The 20193-nt window shown below is 43.9% G+C and overlaps 1 protein-coding gene across 2 annotated transcripts; it reads right to left on the reverse strand.

Annotated features, from left to right (window-relative positions):
- Nucleotides 1-1598: 1598 nt before the first annotated feature.
- On the reverse strand, nucleotides 1599-18965 carry kdr (kinase insert domain receptor (a type III receptor tyrosine kinase)). Of its 2 annotated transcripts, none has more exons than XM_037115598.1 (30): nucleotides 18602-18965; nucleotides 17749-17842; nucleotides 17466-17668; nucleotides 16883-17004; nucleotides 15681-15846; nucleotides 15377-15516; nucleotides 14916-15099; nucleotides 13478-13592; nucleotides 13109-13272; nucleotides 12860-13016; nucleotides 11473-11593; nucleotides 11274-11385; nucleotides 10851-11195; nucleotides 10572-10718; nucleotides 10354-10485; nucleotides 8466-8572; nucleotides 7906-8041; nucleotides 7244-7348; nucleotides 7048-7161; nucleotides 6658-6746; nucleotides 6269-6431; nucleotides 6078-6169; nucleotides 5875-5997; nucleotides 5667-5778; nucleotides 5478-5577; nucleotides 5282-5387; nucleotides 3855-4000; nucleotides 3687-3771; nucleotides 2541-2626; nucleotides 1599-2410 (listed from the first exon to the last, which is right to left on the reverse strand). In XM_037115598.1, exons 1-30 carry the CDS (start codon nucleotides 18774-18776, stop codon nucleotides 2212-2214), a joined length of 4140 nt encoding a protein of 1379 aa, XP_036971493.1. In that variant the 5' UTR covers nucleotides 18777-18965; the 3' UTR covers nucleotides 1599-2211. The 2 variants fall into 2 exon arrangements, with proteins under 2 accessions (XP_036971493.1, XP_036971492.1); XM_037115597.1 differs by having other exon boundaries at nucleotides 15681-15849.
- Nucleotides 18966-20193: the final 1228 nt, after the last annotated feature.

Raw genomic sequence — 20193 nt, forward strand, 5'->3', positions numbered from 1 at the left:
AGTCAGTGTTGTATTTATTTATTTATTTATTTATTTATTTATTTATTCCATTTTTTAAAATTATTTTAAATAAAGTGAGCCGGTCCACAGTCTCACCACGTATGCTCTGGTACCTGGAGTCAATCTGTGTTTAGCATGTGTGTTCTCCCTCCACCACAGCAGCTGGTAGCAATCATGCTACAGGTGCTTAACTGCGTTGGGAGGGTCTGTCTGTCTGTCTGTTTGAATATTTATCTGTCTCTTCTGGCCGCATTTTGGTGAGCTGGCAGCCTGTTTGGCAGGGTATGTACTATTACATGAGTCTCTTTTTGGATGCCAAGGTATTTCCTGCCAGTGCAGAGCTCTGCCTTCAGCCTGTCTTTGTCCATTCCTGAGGAAATTAAACTGAGTTCCTGCAGTCGAAGATGTCGTCCCTTTGTTCCAGATACAAGGCCAGAAACCGTGTCTGTTTTCCAGCATAAATCTGTCATATGAAGCATTAGTCTTATCAGCAATGCTTTCATATTCACCTGGCAGCGTCCCATGGTGGCAGATATCCACTGATCAATTGTCTGGCATGCTGAGTTGAGAGATAACAGAGGAAGAAAGTGGCATGTAACTACACATTTAGTACAGTAGAGGGCACTGTTGCTCAGTTATCCCCAAACAAAACCAGTGCTGACACCCACTCAGAATAATTGGATTTTCAAATGTGATTTCAAAGCTTTACAGACCTTTTCTAATCTATTTTCTGTGAGTAGGGGTTTCTCACACACAGTTCTTTATATCTGCTATTCCTCTTTCTTTTTTTTTTTTTCTTAAGCCGCCTCTGTCCCAGTCTTCCCAGGCCTCTTCCAGCGGGAGGATTTTCTAAATTTAACCTCCCAGTATTACGTGTGGAAGTGTGGAAACAACTCCTCAGAGGCTGTGTGTCGTTTCCTCTCCTCTTGCTATAATTAGTTGGTGTTTGTTGTCCTTGATTGCAGACACAATACGTTGTGTTCTCATGCACCGTCACCCACCCAGTCTGACCAGCTCCTCTAACTTTCAGGCCGAACATCCCGGCCGAAAAGTAAACCGGGGTCAAAACAATCCAGTGTCATAATCCTAAACAAAAGTCATGAGCAGTGACTTAGAAAACATGAACTTGTTAAGTGTTCACAGTTTCGTAATAAGTGGTAGTATGAGTATCATGCGTGAAGTCCTGGAAGTGTAAGAAGCAACATCCAAAAATCCAGTGTGGATGCTGTTTTTCTCCTGTTCTCTCAAACCAGCTCTCTTAAATCTGCCCCTCTCAACGTGCCCCTACACTCTGTTTGTTGTCACGCTGGCACACACACCGGCCTTGGCAGGGCTATTGTGGGCACTGTGATCTGAGTGCAGCTAAGAAAATACCCAAGGTTGAATGGACATTGTTCCTATAGGATACACACACACACACACACACACACACACAGAATGACCAAGGCTGGGAAAGTATTGTCTCCTTTGCGTAAGGCGAAGAGAAAGGAAACGAGACAAGAGAAACTGACAAACACACATTATTATCATGTCTGAGATGGACAAAAAGGCAAAGATATGGGAGATTTGTCAAACAAAAGAATAACAAAACACGCAGGATATATCTTAATCTGTGGGTATTTTTATTTTATAAAACTAGTTACATTTATTGCAGGTTAACTGATACACTTATTTAATAAAATACTGTAAGTTATATGCGAAAAAAAGAACTGTACAAATGTGACTCTAGAATCATTGTTCTGATTGGTCTGTGAGAACTGTCTCCTTGACAGGATTTTTTTTTAGTTTTTTTCGCCCCAAAAGAAAAAGAAGAAAAGAAAAAGAAAGAAAACATTTGCTGTTTCAATTGTCTAAAAATTCCAGATGCCATTTCCTGCAATACAGGAAGTGGGTGGATTGTGCCTGAGGAAGTAGGCGTGTCCTCATGTCTCTGCTGCCCAGACCGTTAACTCGCTGTGTAAACACGATAGCATTCCTCCGGCTGTCCAAAGAGCGCTGCGCTTACAAACTTATCATACAACCTTCATTTTTCCCCCTCCAGCTGACTTATTAAGTTATCTCCTGTCAAAATGTCTCAGCGCCACAGTCGTGACCCGAGCTGCTTTACTGCAAGAGTTGTGATTAATTCCTAAAAGTGTGAAGCCCGCGGAGGGTAAACAAATACCGAACAGTGAAAAGACTCAGGGTTAAGTAGTTGGGACATGTGTGGGGTCAGACGGGCGGCGTGCTGTAGCGGATCTCCACGTTGAACTTGTCGGGCGTCTTCAGCATCTTGTGCTTCATGATCACCTCCTCGTTAGCGTAGATCGGAGTGTCCGTGTCGTCAGAGTGGTACCCCGACTGGTATCCGCTCGTCTGATTGGATGACTCCGAGGCCAGAGACTCTTTACTCTTACAGCGCAGCAGCTGACTGCAGGGAGAAGAAACCAGGAAGGGTGCATGTATTCAGAATCAAAACCAATGAAGAGACACACGTTTGCTGTGTGAGTAACAGTGGACGTAATGTGATGTAGGTTTATATGCTGAAGCGTAGTCCTCACCTGAAGTTGGGCGTAGTAGACAGGTGTCGGTTTAAACCTTTGACCTCCTCTGGTGAGAAGCCCATACCGCTGTCTGTGTGGCCCTCCTGCAGGAGCAGCAAACATTTAAATGAACGCTGGTGGTCGATGCCATGGGTGGAACTACAGGGACTCAGTAATATACTTTAGTTTGCACTTTAGTTTGTAAAGTAGGACTTATATAAGGTGTTTCCATTATCAGCTTCTATTGCAAAGACAGACTTATTTCACACAATGTGTCATCTAATATTAAGAAAATCATCTATAGTTCTAACTTCAGCATCACATCTACTGAGTCACATGATAAACTTCCACTGAAAATCACTATTTGCATCTTTAAATGTTTTTTTCATAGATTTAATAGAAAGTCAGAAAGGCAGGATCAACATATGTGTATCAGTTTATGGATGAAGAAACAACCATGCAGTTCACTAAACTGACAGTTTATTAGGTTCACTTGAACAATCTAATGCAATCAGATAAAAATGCTTTGTCACATTCTTTATTTTGACGTGTCAGAGAAGGTCGATTTGCCTCTATGTTTATTTCTGAAGCTTTGCTTTGTGCAGCGTCTTATAAAGTATCCAACAGTCATACTGGAGTAAAAGCAAAAGACACTGTGCTAAAATATTACTTTGGTAAGAGTCAAAGTCACCCATAGGAATACTTTTTAAAAGTCTCTGATATTAAATGTACCAAAAGCACCAAAAATACAAGTAAAAGTAAATCATACATGGATGTATAAACTGTAAACCATCACGCTTCATGTGCTCTGCAAAGTAACTAGTAAATAAATTGTCAAATAAATGTAGACAGGTAAAAGTATTTTGAAATATTTTCATTCAAAATATAGTGGAGTGGAAGTATAAAGTAGCAGAAAATGGAAAAACTCCAAAATTGGAATACCCCAAAATTAAGTTTGTTCAGTAATGAATTCATTGATGAGTGAAAAAATGTTCTTAGTTGCATTCCATCCCTGATGTTGTGATGGTGTTTTCCTTGGATAACTGATATCAAATATAATATAAAATTAGATAGAAATGTCAGAAGAGGGAAGACATTTTCAGACAGTAGTGCGCAGAGGAAATGTGTTTTGTGAGTGTGTGTTACCTGCAGAGTCACACTCACCATGACGCTGCTGTGCGCCACAGGGATGTCCTCAAACGTCTTCACGCTGAGCGGCCGACTGCACCTCTCGCTCTGCTGCGACGGCCTGCGCAGAGGAGACAACTGATTGAACCGTGGAGTATTGTAACTTTCAGAGGTGACACTGTGGAGGGAGAGAATGATGCTGACCTGAGGGACGGCGGGTTGTCATAGTGGAGCTGAGCTTCCAGGATTTCCCCACTTTGGGGCTTGCTGTAGGGGCTCCTGGGGTCAGGGGTCAGTGGAGATCCTTCGGTGTCGCCGCCCGCTGTCAGAGGGATGTAGTCCTTCCCATCCTGCAGAACAACACACAATATAAGCTCAAATACAAGCTGGATCAGTTCATTCAACATAAATGAGTACAGCTCCTCAGATGGTCCCATTTCCTGAGTTGGGAAGTCATTATTCTGACTTCATGTCGGTATGCAGGAGCAACATGAAGCCAGAAAGAAGTTGTTCTGTATTTAGCATTTAATCGCATGTTGACAGCTGTTCCCAGTATTTGAGTGAGGGAACGATACACTGACTAATCAATATCTGACTTTGGTAAAGGTTTTTTTTTTGTTTGTTTACCATCAACCCCATGTTTACTTTTCTCTGCCATGTTTCTGCGTCATACGCCGTCAAGTTGTTCTACCTTGAGAGAACATTCATGTGAATTTTTCCCAGTTGGAAAAATGTTTTTACGATAATTCAGACAGCAATAAGAGGCAATGCATTCAAAATATTATATATGTAGATCTACAAAGGTTGTAGATCTCAAAATATATTTGGAGTATTAAAAGTAAAAGTACAGATTTTTCAAAAAAATGTACATTATATTATAGTATCATGATTATTGATGCACTGATGTGTGCATTTTAATAATATAGCTAGTAAATGTGGGTCTCATTTCAATTTATTTGTATATATTTGACATATATTATATTACATACTGCTTGGTAGCTTTTGAATCCCCTCTTGAGGATCATTTAAGTCATTCTGATATAAAATCACAGGTTATTTCTTGATCTTGAAAGTAACCAGTAATTCAAGTTAAATCAAAAATATGTAGTGGAGCACAGAGTACAACATTTTCCTATTTTTAAAAAAGCAGAAAATGAGCAAAAACTCAAGTAAAATACTTTAAAATTGGGCTTGATTTCAGTACTCGGGTCAATGTACCTACTGTGGTCATTTTCTCTCATTGCTGTTATGAAATATATTGTTTTGCTGTGATCAGCTTTTCTAATGTAACTTGTTTGCGTCAGCCCATTCTTTCTGCAGCAAATGACTTTCTAAAGTTCCCGGAATGACTTGGCCGAGCTCGGTGAATGGGTGTGAACTCGTTGCAGCCGCGTGTTATTCAAGTTCACACATAAAACACTGACAGCCGTATCAGCGGCACATTGGGGGCTGAAACTGAGGGAGATCTCCGAGGTACTAGTTCGTCTGCCTCCTGTGTGATTGATTTTCTCCATGCCTGCTTAACTTTAAATGTTTTCTGCTGTTGGGACTCTACTGTAGCTGTCATAAAAATACCAAAAGTCTGAAGTTATTTAAGGGCACAGTGGACGTTTTATTGGACTCAGACGGACCTGCTGAGCGCTGGCCTGCAGCAGGTTGCCCAGATGTTCGACCAGCTCTGCGAATGTCGGCCTGTCTGTGGGACGATCCAGCCAGCAGTCCAGCATGGTCTGGTATCTATGAACACAAGGAAATTCGATCACGTTGGAGTGAGTAACATCTCTGTGAGAGGCTGAAACGCATCAGTCAGCCTTCACCCCCCCTCACATCTCAGTGGTGGCGTATTCCGGTGGTCTCATCCTGGTTCCCTCCTTCAGCCTCCTGCAGAAAGACTCGTCGATGCAAACACCCGGGTAGGGAGAAGCCCCTGCAGGAGATACGAAATAGGTGATTTTGAAGGTATACAGTGGTCATTGTGTGTAAAATGTTATGTCTACTGATGATAACAAGGCTTACCTAGAGAAAAGATCTCCCAGAGAAGGACCCCGAAGGACCAAACGTCACTCTGAGTGGTGTACACCCGGTCGAAGATGGTCTCGGGGGCCATCCACTTCAGAGGGAGACGCGCCTGGAGCAGGATCGAGATGTAGGTTTAATTGCTTCACAGTTCTATCAAGTGTGAGATGGATCTTTTTTTTTTTTTTGTCAGTTTGGGGGGACTCACATCTCCCTTGCGGACGTAGTCGGGGTCTTTGTAGACATCTCTGGCGAGGCCGAAGTCGCAGATCTTGACCACGTTGTTCTCTGAGAGCAGGATGTTTCTGGCTGCCAGATCTCTGTGGATACACTACAGAGCAACCAGGACAATTCACAATCACACATAAAGCACGATGTCAGATTAAATAATAAGAAGAACTGTGGTTTTACCTTGCGGGAGGACAGAAACTCCATGCCTTTGGACACCTGGAAGCTGTAGCTGATCAGGTCCTCCATGGTCAGATGGTCCTCGTCGGAGCTCTCTGCGGCACATGAAGCATTTGGAGATCATAAACATGATGAACAACTTCACAAGCATCCAGACGCAGTGGTCATGTGTCATTCTGAGTCTTCTTCACCACCTTCCTGCGTGTCCATGCTGCTGCCTGAAGCCATGTCTCCAGCTCGGGAGCAGACAGCCGTCCCCGTGCAGATGTCCAGCTGGGCGATCTTCCCCAGACCCAGATCCCCTTCGGACATGTCCTCCTCCACAGGCGCCCACCGCTGGCTGTCCACACGCTTTCTCTGTTGACCACAACACAAACATCAGTGAGTAACATAAAGAGGAAAACAAGTCATCGTCCAGACGTTTTTCGTTTCATGTGAGATCGAATGATATAACTGAGGCGCACTGCCGTGTAATCGTCTGTGGTCAGTGTTGCGACTGCGTGCCGAGCTCTGGGCCAGATGTTACCACATCAGAGGGCCGGCTGCGGTTCATTGGCTGCGTGAGGGGTTCCACATCATTTACCTTGTAGGGGCTGTACTCGGCGCGCTTGCTCTTCAGGTAGCTGGAGAGGTTTCCATGTTTACAGTACTCCACAATCACCATCAGTGGGCCTGCAGAGCAAAGAGGATCAGGATCAAAGTGAGACGGATCAAAGTACTCATAACTTCACATTACAGGACCACGGAGGACATCTAGAGGCTGATTTAATGAGAGGCGTGAGGCATATTAGAGGGAAAGGAAAATAAATAGCAGTCACCTCAAATAAACAGAGATAAGTTAGTGTTTGCAGGCGAGGTGTAATTAGGTCGGGGGAAGCTCGTTAAGCTCCATCACTCGCTCTCATAAAGAAGAAAATCACTCAGGACACAAAAGGGGAAAGAGTAAACAAGCCTCGTCTCGATGAGGACTCACCTCCGGGCTTCGTGCAGGCTCCCAGCAGGTTGACGACGTTGAGATGATGTCCGATATGGATGAGGATTTTCAGCTCGGACATCAGGGCGCGGTACTCGCTGGATGTGGCTCCCTCTGTAACACACAGAGACACATTTAACCGCTGTGCATACATGTGCATGTACGGAGAGAAAGGGAGGACAAAAAAACAACTAACCCTTCAGCATCTTGACTGCGACAGTGGTGCACGTGGTGACTTTCTCGATGCCAAAGGCGGCTGCTTCCACCACCTGACCGAACGCTCCTCGCCCCAGTGGGTCACCTTTAAAGCAAAACAGCCAATGAGGACGCAGTGTTTATCAGATGTAGTGTGCCTTAATTAACACCCTCTGTCATAGGATTTGTGTATCTAAATTTATGTTTGAGCTGGGATTTATGACACACTTCTAACTGCAGTTTTGAGTCTTGCTAGCGGCTCTAGCGATGGTAATGTGAGTCTGGCAACCACTTTGGTCCAGACGGAAATATCTTCCAGCAACAGTCGGGAGGACTGCCATGAAATTTTGTACTGACATTCGTGATTTGTATGAATATTACTGACTGATCTCCTTCCATGATGTTGATATTTGTGGTTTTGAGTGAAATGTTTCAACAACTATTAGACTGATTGTCATGACAACTATCAATTCCAGCGCTCCCGAAGATGGATTATTCTACCGAACACGCCGAGAGGGAAACAACTGCTTGAAGAAAAGGGTTAATGTCTTGCTCAAGGACATTTGGGCTGTGCAGATTTGTTTTTAAGAACCATCACCTTACTCTGTATGCCACTTTTCTGCCAGCAGTATTCTCTGAATTGATTCAGAGCTGTGGTCTTACCGAGCTTCAGCCTGTCCCGAGGGAACTCCCATTTGTTGGCGTCATACGTGAGCCTTTCGCACTGCTCATCCATGGGCATGTCCTCTGAGTCCAGGATCATGGACAGGTAGCCCGTCTTCAGATCGCCACCATTCGGCTGAAACAGTGTGAGAGAGATAGAGAGAGAGAACATGTGTGTGAATTAAAGGGACATCATTTTGTTTTATCTCTTCCCTTTCACTTCAATTACATTTCCCAGTGACTCCGGTGCCCCTCCAGTGAAAAGGGGCCCAATCTGTGCCGCGGGTCTACGTGACTTATGGGAGCAGAGAGTGGCCTTGTTGTTCCTGGACACAAAGGACAGCAGCCACCAAGAGCCAGACCAGTCACTTCCAATCAGTCACTCGCTCCCACGGTGTGTGTGTGTGCTAGTGCAGGCGTGTGTGTGTGTGTGTGTGTGTGTGTGTGCGCTAGAGTTGTAAACCTGTTTTTTAATTCATTATCGGCTCCCATGTGTGTAACTGGTGGGGAAAATCCGAGGAAGGAAAAGTGTGGCAAAGAGAGGATGAGGAAGTTCTTACTCTCTTTCTTCCACGGATGACGAAAACGATTAGTAACCAGAAAAACATGGCGATGACCACCGACCCAATGGGAACAATCAGCTCCACATTAGTCTTTTCCTCTGCACCTAAAATAAAAGAAGAATAAAAAAAAAAAAACAATGGTATGAGTTGCAGCGGGATTCACAAACAGAAGATGGATCAACCGAACTAATTTGACAAATTGGGGACCCGTTCTTCAGAGAAAAAAAAAACGTGGGACGTCCGCCGCGGAATGTCGATTATAATTCCGGCGCTGTGGCTTGGCAGCGCTGCGAGAAGTTCAGACAGGTTTGTCATTGTCTTTGGCATGTCACATGTGTGTGTGTGTGTGTGTGTGTGCGTGTCTGTGTTTGGGTTGGAGGAAGGAGACCGCTGGAATCTGGACTGTAAACAAACTGATATTTTATCTAGTCATAACAAATGGTCAGGAGTCAGCACGGACAACTACGGCCAAAGACAACTTGGAACGGGCCAGAGTGTGTAACTACAAGCTGTAATGAACCGTCTCTCTCCGGTAGAGTTCAGCTGAGCCAAACTATTGGCGGAAAGGAGGAGGTCAGAAAAGGGTTTTGTAGTTTTTCTTTCGCTGTAGAGAGGGTGGAAAGCAAGGAGGTATTCAAACATTTAAGATTCAACCTACCGACCCACCCTGATAACCATATGAGTCCCCTAGTTTTAAATTGCTTTCTCTCCCTGTTGCTGCCTCACATAAAGAGTGGAGGGTAGAAGACGGGTCTGTCCTCTACCCTCCCTTGTTAGTGGGACTTGGCGCCTCAGCCGGGAGCAACTGTAAACTGGGTCCCCATTCTGCTGGCGCGGACCAGGTCACGTAGGCCCCTGGTTCTAGTCAGCGCATTTGTTTGTTTGTCGCTGCGTCTCTGTGATCAGGACAGAAAGGAGTGAACAGGAGAGCAGAGGCTGGAGCTGGGGCAGGGCTGGCCTCTCCCTTTGTCCTGCAGTCTCCTCATTGTTTTGGATTTAGAAAACTCCCAGGAGGATGTGTGCAAACTGGGCCCACTTCCCGTCATGAGGAAGCAAAGTTATTCTTACTCTACATGTTTGATATCAAAAGTGTCGCATGTGTGATGTGAACTGGTGAAAGGTTGAGGCCAGATGTAAATACAGGGTCATTGTGAGTACTGTGGGTAATGCCACGAGTTGAAACTCTCATGCGTGAACTATGAACAATATATTCTTAACTCTCATCGATGGTGTTGACAATATTGTTATTGTTTTTTAAAAGATTACTGTCCTTTGGCTGCTGTGGCAATCAAATGTCCCCGTTGTGGGACAATAAAGGAAAGTTGATCCTGATTCTGATTCTGGTGTATGACTCAGCAGGCCCAGGGGTCCCTGTGCCTGAGTCTCTTTTCGAACAGATTGTTTTTGGAAAAGAAAAACACAGTAAATTTTGTAAAATTACAGAAAGAGATGCAAAACTACAGTATAGAGATTTTTTTAAAAGCAGTCACGAAGAGAATCAGCACGACTACAAGGAAGTACAAAAAAACTACAAAGAGACCCAGAACAAGTACAAACAGAAGCAAAACAACAACAAAGGACCCAAAACCCAAAAAGGCCCAGAGCGACTACAAAGAGAGGCAAGTTGTTGACAAGGAAACAGAATCAAAAGAGTAAGAGCTACTCCAGACGACCACAATAACACAACTCTGAATTCACACAGAAGAACTAAAAGGAGACATAAGGAGACGCGGACGACTACAAAGAGATTCAAAATGTCAACAACTATCAGTCTGGGGGCCGAGGTCTGACTCACTTGCCTGTGAAAGGGGCTCCATTGACTGATAATCCATCTATACAATCAGCAGATAAGAAATACTACGTCTGTACCAGGTTAGCGACTGACCTTCAGTCGTCAGAAAGGCCTGTGCGGTGTCACAGCCCCGGCTGTTACAAGCCCTGCAGGTGTACTGACCACTGTCCTCCTTCTTCACACGCTGGATCGTCAGAGTGTGGTTGTTCTGGCTCAGGATCACACCTGCGAGAAATCCATATTGTCTTCTTAACAGCTGCGGGCAACTTATCAAGCGAGTCAGTGTTCATTGATGTCAGTGCTCCTCTCACCTGAGCCCTCCACCAAGGTGTGGTTGTCTTTGGTCCACACCACCGTCGGGTTAGGCATCCCGACGGCGTCACAGCTGAGGCTGATCGTCGCGCTCACGTTGACCTTCTGATCTGTTAAATTATTGAGTATCCTCGCAGCCTCGTGGCCTAAAATCAGAATCAAACAATATTCATTTAAAGAAACACTTCTATCGACCTTATAACATCTTGAAGCATCAGCCTTAGTGTTCAGGCTCAAGGAAATGATGACCGATCAGTTTTATTAAACATTTTTCTCACTTTTGAGCGAAAGGCGGCGCAGCAGGCAGGTTCTCTCCTTGGTCTTGATGTTTTCTACCTGACAGGCGTACAGACCCTCGTCCTGACGGGAGGCGTTGGGCAGCAGCAGCTCCACGGTCACGTTGGTGCCCTGCAGGCTGGACTGCACACCGTGCTTCAGGGGCCTCCGCTGCCGCGTCAGGGAGCGACACGGCTGCACCGACGCGATCTGCTCTGACTCGGAGACGTTGGTCACGCGGTACCAGGCGAGGTTGCCATAGATCAGCATGTCCGCCTTACACTGCAGAACCACATGGTCCTCCTCCAAGGGCTCGTTGGATGGAGACACGCTCACTTCAAGTCCACCTGAAGATAAGAAAAGCGGGAATGACAACAGCTCACATGCTGTCATGTTCGCAGAGCAAGACTGAAATGAAGACTTACGCGTGACGTGGAAAAAGATGACGCGTGAGTCCTCGCCGACTTTGTTGGCAGCAGAGCATCTGTAGAGAGCGTGGACCTCTGCCTTCTGGATCTTCAGAGAGCTCATGATTTTCTGGGGGAATGTGTTTGCTTTGTTAATAACTGCACATTAAATACAGACAGAAAGAAACATCCACTGGTTGACTGAAGAATTATTTACCTTTTGTGCGTGATCCGTGGTAATCATAATCTGCTCTACAGGGTGGTGACCGGTGCCGTTGCTGATATCTCTCCAGCCTGTACACTCTGCTACCTGTGCTTCAGACTTTGTCAGCCCAGACCTGGTGGGCACAAAAAAAAAAAACGGAATTATGATATATTTTAAAAGGAGATGCTTTTCCTTTATTTTATTTTTTTCATTTCCTTCAGTGTTCTCTATTTTTTTGGTGCACGTTCGAAGTTAAAAAGTTAAAAAGCCTAAAGTCTGCACCCCTCTCCCACAGAAAACACTGCTCCAGTGACTTCTCGGCAACCAGAAACTGTCTCAGGCGTCCATGAGCTGACCAATCAGAGGAGACTGGGTATTCATGAGGGGGGAGGGGCTTAAAGAGACCGAGGGGGACGACAGAGCTGCAGCACTGGACAGATGAGAAAACTGACTTGTTATATGAGCACTAAAGCATGTGAACCTGTTCTAGTAGTGACCCAAAATACAATGATGGACCTGAAAATAAGCAGAATATGTCTCCTTTAAAACTTTCCTCACAGAAACACTCAAACACATATGGCTTAAAAAAAAATAATTTACAGGAATGGAGAACTCTGACTTTCAAGATTGTGTATCTGTTTTTTATGCTGTTCTCTTTTCTGCTTTTGCTGCGTTAGGACATTTTTTTATTTTTTTTTTTACTGTCAATCCAAATAAAGAAACACAGGATAGAGTATTTTCTTGAATAGGACTGTAAAAGTGTGCGTGCGTGCGTGCATGTGTGTGTGTGTGTGTGTGTGTGTGTGTGTGTGTGTGTGTGTGTGTGTGTGTGTGCGTGTGTGATAACAGAGTACACAAGAAGAGGCACAGCTTCAGCAGGAAGAAGCTCTTTTTTGGACAGAGAGCAGGACAGGAACAACAGGAAACAAAGTGCAGAACTGAGGAAGAGCTCAGATGTGTAGGCCAGAGATAAGGAACCTGCTGATGGTCGAAGCAGCCCCTCACACGGGCGCCTCCTCCGTTCCATCCACGCTCGTCAAATCACAGCATACCTAAGGCCGCCGGCTGTGTCGCGCATGACGGCGAGAGCTACGCGGCTTGAAATAGACATCTCTGATTGTGTAACATCAGTAAACACATTCTGGGTCCGAATAATTGACGTCCGTCTAAAAATGGACATTGTGAGGAGCGTGAATCACATCCGCCGATCTGCATCGGGTCAGAGTGTGCTCTCATTGTCTCTTCTCTTGTTTTTTGTCAACATCACGAAAGCAGCTATTCCCCCGCCTGAAACAACAACCTGTTGACAATGAGTGACCGAGAAACAAGTGAACACTGTGAATACACAGAAGGAAACTCTCTCTCTCTCTCTCTCCCTCTCTCTATCTGGCTGACTTACTGGAAGGCCTGTGGACAGTCCTTTCTGGGCATCCACTGCCACTCGATCTGTGCAGGTATTGGATTTCCCCGAGCTGTGCACCTGAGGGTGGGGCTGCTGCCGTACAGGTACACATCCGTATCCACCGCCACCTCCTTCTCAATTATATGAGGAGGCACTGTAGAGGAAGACATCTACAGTTAACAACACAGCCTCATGAGCGACAGCGTCAGGCAGCTCGAGGAGAGACGAGGAACAGAGAGTACGTGCCATTGACGATCAGCTGGAAGGAGCGTCTTTGTTCCTCTTTGGTCATTTTGTTGGTCAGGACCACGGTGTAATTCCCAGCATCCATTTCTGTGACTCCGCGGATGATGAGATCATTTTTCTGTCTTATTCTGTAGTCATCTTTCAGTGGTAGGCCATTTTTTAACCTGGGCAGACAGATGAGAGCATAAAGTATCTGGAGCAACACGAATGAAGGCCACAATGGAAAGTTAATTCTGTCTTCAGTACACAAACTGTGAGTTTTAACATGTTGCCAAGGCTGTTTACTGTAGTAGGCATTTAGCTGATTGACTGTGTAACAAACTGCTATTCGTGCTTTTTATTATATGACTTGTTCTCCTGTGAACGTACCATTTAAAGCCGGGGTCGGGGTATGCTGAATACTTGACAGGGAGAGACGCTTGACTGCCCACATTTACCTCCCAGACCTTCGTCCACGGCTCCTTTATCTCAATGAACGGCTTTTCTGTAAAACCCAAACAAAATCCCAACACGCTGTTATAAATCATCATCAGTAAGATTCAAAACTTTGTTGTACAGACTGTTAGGGCCAGGGGCGAGGGAAAAAATGAGAGGAGGAATTTATTGTTCATTATGAACATTACGAACGATCTACAATCTCTGCCATTACTAACGTCAGTCTCTACAAAGTCCTGCTGACAAATACACTTAAGCTGATTCTGAAGCACCTTGTTGAAATGTCAAGTTTATTCTCGACATAAAGTCGAAATGGAGACATTTCAATGGAGCAAACAGGAACCTGAGAATAAACTTTTATCATTCACAACACTCTATGGAGAGCCAACTGAAAACAAATTGTAAAACAAAATAGAAAACCCCACATTTTTCCTTTAACCTCCGACCTCCTGGAAATGTAAGGACACGCCCATCTCATTATCATACGAAGCAATGGGGAAAATGTGACAATGTGAAATGTTTCATGGGTGAAATAGGGAATAAATAAATGACTGAAGTTTGCCAAGAAAAATCAAATGAGCTAGTGAAAGATAAATAGACAAGTATAATACATTTGAGTGGTCACTGGTAAAGGAAACACATGAGAAGCCTTTTGTTTTTTCACCAGCTAAGTGGAGGTTAAAGGTGATATTTGTAAGAAGAGTTGATTTTGAGTCTCATTCCTAACTTGTCGACGCATTGGGACTGTAGATCGGGTCGACTGCCCTGTGATTATTTGGTGAATTGGGAAACGCAAAGTGTTTGTATTTGACTGGCATGGAATTAAACTCTAAAGTCTAATTTTCTTACAAATAGGACCTTTAAAGGAAAAATATGCTTTTTTTATTTTTTCAGTCTGTTATATTTTTGACTTGTCGGACGACCGTAGACCTAATTTTGTCAGCTTCCAAATAAACTTGGGCTCTCTGCTTTTAAATGAATGTAAAACTCATTAAAGGTCGGACTTTATATGAAAATCTCAACAATATCACAGCGAGTCCAAATACAACACATGTCAGGCTGAATTATGGGGAAAGACGGCAAAATGCTGCACAAGGAAATCTTTCAATTTGATCTAAAGGGGCAGCCACTGAGATGCAGAAAGAATAAAAAGAATTATTCTTTTTTGCTAATGAGATGCTCCATCTTTAAGAGATGAAAACACGTCCTAGGATCTCTGTGTTTGCGTGTATTTTAAAGGATTACATTAATAGCATGACATAATTTTTGAATGGGATTAAATAATTTGTTAGAATGACTTTTTTTGGCCAACGTATCTTTGCTTCAAGCACCCACACAGCTGTCTACAACATCCCGTATTCAGTACACTTACCAAACACTCTGAGAAAGGCTGAGGCGCTTTTCTCCATCAGCCCGCTGGACGCGGTGCAGGTGTATTCTCCAGTGTGATCGACCGTCACGTTCTCCACCGTGAGCGTGTTGGACAGCACCAGGGAGTTCCACAGCTTCTTTTTGTGGGGGTTTGTGTGGGTCAGCCGGGAGCCGTTCACAGAGGTCTGACATAAGAAAGGACACATCAGAAACAGACGACTTAGAACATATCGGCCCGATCCACCGAGAAGATCACAAACACATCCGGTCACCTTTGCACGTTGACCTGGTGCAGAGATAAACTGAAGGATTCCTGAAAGCAGGAAATCAGGAAGATGTGCAAGGGCAACAGGAAGTGAGACACTCCACTCCTGATATATCTGTCTGAGTGTAAACGAGGCTGATTTAAAGTGTTCTTCAAACATCACAGAGAAAGAGAGCAGGAGAGCGTGAGGCACTGACCAGCGCCTGACCGGAGTGCGTCCAGTTGAATTCGATGCCCACGTTGAGCTCGGTCTCAGCCGTGCAGCTGAGCACCAGCCGCTCCCCCACAGAAAGCTTGACATCCGCGGGGGTCAGGGTGAGCTCATGGATTTTGTATCCTGCGGAAAAGGGCGGGAAGACACGGGAGTCAGTCAACGGCCTATTGTTCTCCTGAGACTACAGACTCGCCCTCACCAGTCTCCCTTTCACTTCAAGTTCGATAAAACAAACTTGTGACTAACACAGTTGATATTTTTTAGCATTAATCATTTCTCTGTCTTACCAACAACAGCGACAATGTAGAGGGGGGACTTGAACGTCTCATTGCCGATACGAGTCTGGCAGGACACGACTCCGGCGTAGCTGATCAGATAACTGGGGACGGTGAAACCCGTCTTGGCGTCCCACAGAGAGTCCTTCCCATCGGGATGAAGTTCCTTGTTTGGATACTTCTGACACACACAGACATTTACAGATTTTGAACACGGAATTTTAAAAAGCACATTTTACACACAACTATCTGTCTGTGTAAATAAGAAATAAGATGAGAAATGAGATTGAATTACTTTTCAGCTGCTCTGTAAGCTGAAAGCAGAGCAACTGACTCTTGAGAATATATTTTTCTGTAGCTTGAAGACACAAATAAGTTTTTTTTTTAATTTAAAGTTTAGATTTGTATCCGATATCTATTAGTTTTATCAATTACATTATGATGTTTGCATGGGAAATCTGTTTCAGTTTGTCTGTGTTTATTGTATCTTTCCCTATCGAATCTTTCAAATAAATAATTAAGTTTACTCATCATGAGGAGTACAAGTTGAAAACAGCTGCAAACTGTCCGTATCATCTGTGGCTGCAGAGGAGCTTCCTGTCTGAATAACAACCCTAATGATGTCATTAGAGTTTAGATGAGAAGAAACATCTGAATATCTCTTTTACTTTTTTTTTGATTATTGAATTTTACATCTGACTTAAATACTGCGTGGAAAACCTTGACATTTAGACGTAATTATATATTTCATATTAAAGGTGCAAATGTAAGAACTTTAGTTGGAAAACTGGAGAAACAAATGACTAAAATCATCAACAGAATGTGACGAAATAGCAGTTTTGACATGATGACCATCTGAAGTTAGCATGCTAACCAGCTAGTCCAGGTCAAAACCTCCCAGTCTGTACTGCTAGCTGCAAAGCTAACTGAGCTAACTAGCTAACGGTAGCTACAGTAGGCAGCAGTTAGCGGTTATTCTCGTAATACGCTGCCCTGTTTGTTTCGAGTGCGAATTCGACAAGGCGCCAATTCTTCAATGTGATTCTCGCCTCTTGTCAAATCATTAAACCTTACTCATCATCATCACTATTCATCATTCTTTACTGTAATGTGACTTCATCCTTCAGAAGTTCCCCTTCAAGCTTGCACAATACTTTCATTTTGATTTCACCAAGAACCGGCGTGACGAGGACACAGAAACAACAGTTCCTTACAGTGTGGAGCGTCACGTTGAGGTTCTCCACCGAGCCTCGGCACGGTATCACCACCCGCTCGCCCTCGCGGATGAACACCACCTCGTACTCTTTCTCGGACGGCACAAATGGTATTTTGTAGTCTGAAATCAAATCAAATGCACAGAAATCAGACAGGGGCAGAGCAAAGAGGTGGCCGGGGTGGCTTCCCTGAAATAAGATTGGTACAGTTGTCTTGTACAGTAAGGGTCCTTTAGTGGGCCATACGACATGGAGTATTCTGTATTGTAACTATAATTCACATTAAATGATCCTCCAACAACTGCGCCTAACCTGTACTGTAGGTTTTACACCATTTGCTTTGTCTTTGTCTTTGCAGAAATATGACTTATAACAATCCAAACCATTTAACAACATTTTACTCAATACATCAGTGAGTGTATCTGGCCTGAGAGTTGGTTTGTTTACTGTAGCTTCTAGATGAATAAATACTTGATTATGATTTTCCTAACTGTTCCACATCTATCTTCTGGAGCATATTTGCAAAAAACAAAACAAAAAAAACACTCTTCTCAAAGCCAAATAAGGTTAAAATGAGTTGTACCGTGGACAAACACATAAGCTGCCACTGAAGTCTTGCCATCTTCGACTTTCAGGTCTCTGTAGGAGCACTGGTACTGTCCGGTCTCGTTGACGGTCGCGTTGGAGATCCGCAGTGTTGTGCAGAAGAGTCCCGATCCGCTGCAGTCGCTGGTGGAGAAGCGAGTGCTCGTAGGAGGAGTCGTCCACCTCAAGTACTGCCGACCTCTGCCGGATCAAGAGACAGCGAATGTTTCATGTACGGGTCAGTGGATGGACTGAATCCAGTGAGGTGTTCTTATACATACCTGCACGTCAGCTCCAGGTTGTCGGATTTGTTCATCCTTTGGACGCCATATTGGTTCAGCGTCGGCGGATCAGGCATAAAGCGCAGTTCAATGGCTGCAGGAAACAACAAACGAGTCAATCAGAGCAAACACAGTCAACACTGATGATATCAGCCTGCACGGCCCCAATTAATAATAGCTGCAGAAATGGGTCAGATGTTGTGATTGTTTCAATCAGGTCAAATTCACTGGCTCGAAACTGAAAGTACAATACAGCGAGAGAAAAAAAAGCTTTGTAACAAGCTGTCTGGCTACTTGGGGCCTTTTTTTTTTTTTTTTTTTTTCACTGCTGCAGAAAATGGCGGCGCTGTGTCAAAACAGGAAGCAGGGGAAGATGGGCCTGGTCAGACTGAATAGCCCAGCACAGAGTGGCCTAGGTGGGGTTCCTGTTTCTGAGGATACACGCTGCCCACCACCTCCCTGTGAGGCCCTGAAGCACATAATGTATTGTATGGAAGAAAAAAAAAACCCATTAGGCTGAGCCAGTAGGAATATTATACACTTGTTGATATAAACTTGGATTATGAGCAGGTCAAACTTATTCTTCTTTATCTAATGGGTGCAGATTTACCTTCTTTGTTCAACATTTATAATCTGAACTGAAAAGAAGTGACACACACGGTCATACTTTTTACACACTCAGCACAAAAGTAATGAAGAACTTAACTAACTAAAATAAAATATTAAATGAGACAGAAATTAAAAAATAATCTGGTAGAAATGATCACTATCACAACAAACTACACTACAAGCCTCCATAAAAAAAAGTCCTTTAATGTGGTGTAAATCAATAGTTTTTAATTAATGTTCTTACCAGCAACACAAGTGATTTCCAGAATAATCCCAAACAGTAAAAAGACGGAGCCTGCCGGAGCCATCATCCGACAGAAGACATGGACACGCTCCTCATGAACTCCCAATAAAAAATAAATTAAAGAAAAAAAACTTAAGCGCTGTGATAATAATCCCACACGCTCTGTACTAGTCATATAACTTCCGATGCTTTATATTCCACTCCCGACAACAGTTTGAGAAAGTCATGAGACCAGGCGGCGGCAGCAGCGGCAGCAGCAGCAGCAGGGAGGTGCTCAGCGGAGGGTAAAGTGCGGCTGTGTGTCCCCATGGAGCGGAGGCTGAGGCTGAGGATGGAGAGACGCGCTCCGGCCGAGCAGCCTGCAGGAGGAGGAGGAGCGTCTGTCTGCAGGAGCCGAACACTGACACATGATCAACACCGAGGTGTTGCACAAAACACTCAACTGTGAACACAGAGATCCAGGGAAACTTCCTATATTTAATCAAATAATAAAAAAAAGTTTGCTTTTTTTTTTTTTTTTAAAGTTCTGAGATAGCCTTTCCAATCTGCGTCCACTGATATTCTCTGGTGTGCACGATTAAAAAGCATATGAATATATAAAAACATAAAAATTGAGTTTTTGTATATGAACCCTTCAGCTGAAGCGCAGCTAATCTTCATTAGCCTGTAAAGTTGCAATCTTACACATTAGCCTTGGGAACACCTTTAAGTATATTGATCATTGTAACACCTTTCAGAGTGAAAGCCTTATTTTGGAAGAAGTAGTCTGGTTATTTAAAGGTGTTGTTGGTAACCTTTAACCATTGAAAACACAGATGTTACTGTAAACTGTAATGTCCCTTGCGATGGAAATATGTGAGCTCTGCGTTTACACCCGGGTCAGTCGACTCAGCAGAGGACCCGGGTTTTTATCAGCTCAGCTCGGCTGTGATGTGAACATAACACCCGGGTTTAATACAGTAAATTTTCCACCATGCCAAGTCATGGCATGTTACCAACATCCAGTAGTTTAAATAAAGAAGGAATTTGGGATGCATCTATCCAACAATGTTTTATTACCAGACACCGTGTTAGCGCCTGGCTAACTTGAATGAGGATTAAAATAATGTAATCGTGCGGTCTGCTAGACTTTCCAAACATTATCGGCTCAGATATTATAGTGAAATGACTCATTTTGTGGGACGTTGTGATGCTCAAAAGAATGTATTCACTGTTTTACAGACAATTGTTTGACAGTGAGTCTGTTGTGGTTTTCTTTTCTGTTACAACTGTTTCAGTGCATTTGTGACGTCAGTGAAGTTCAGCGTGCAGCTTCAGATAAGAATCACAGCCTTGCGTGACATAAGTGGGAATGAGGTCCATAGGCGTTATTTTGCGGGTTAACTCATGTTTAAAAAAACCTGTGCAGACCTGCTCATTTTGGAGGTAAAGCGTGTCTGAACCTTAGTACTATCTCATAAAACTCCACTAATAAAATATAACGTGAACATGATATGACACATGTTGTAGCTTGACACATACGTATGGACGCACCATTTGTGATTTTTTGGAACTAACTACTAAGATCAAGATGTACTTAATGATCATTTATG

This window comes from Acanthopagrus latus, chromosome 11 (assembly GCF_904848185.1).
Source record: "Acanthopagrus latus isolate v.2019 chromosome 11, fAcaLat1.1, whole genome shotgun sequence".
Lineage (NCBI taxonomy): Eukaryota > Metazoa > Chordata > Actinopteri > Spariformes > Sparidae > Acanthopagrus > Acanthopagrus latus.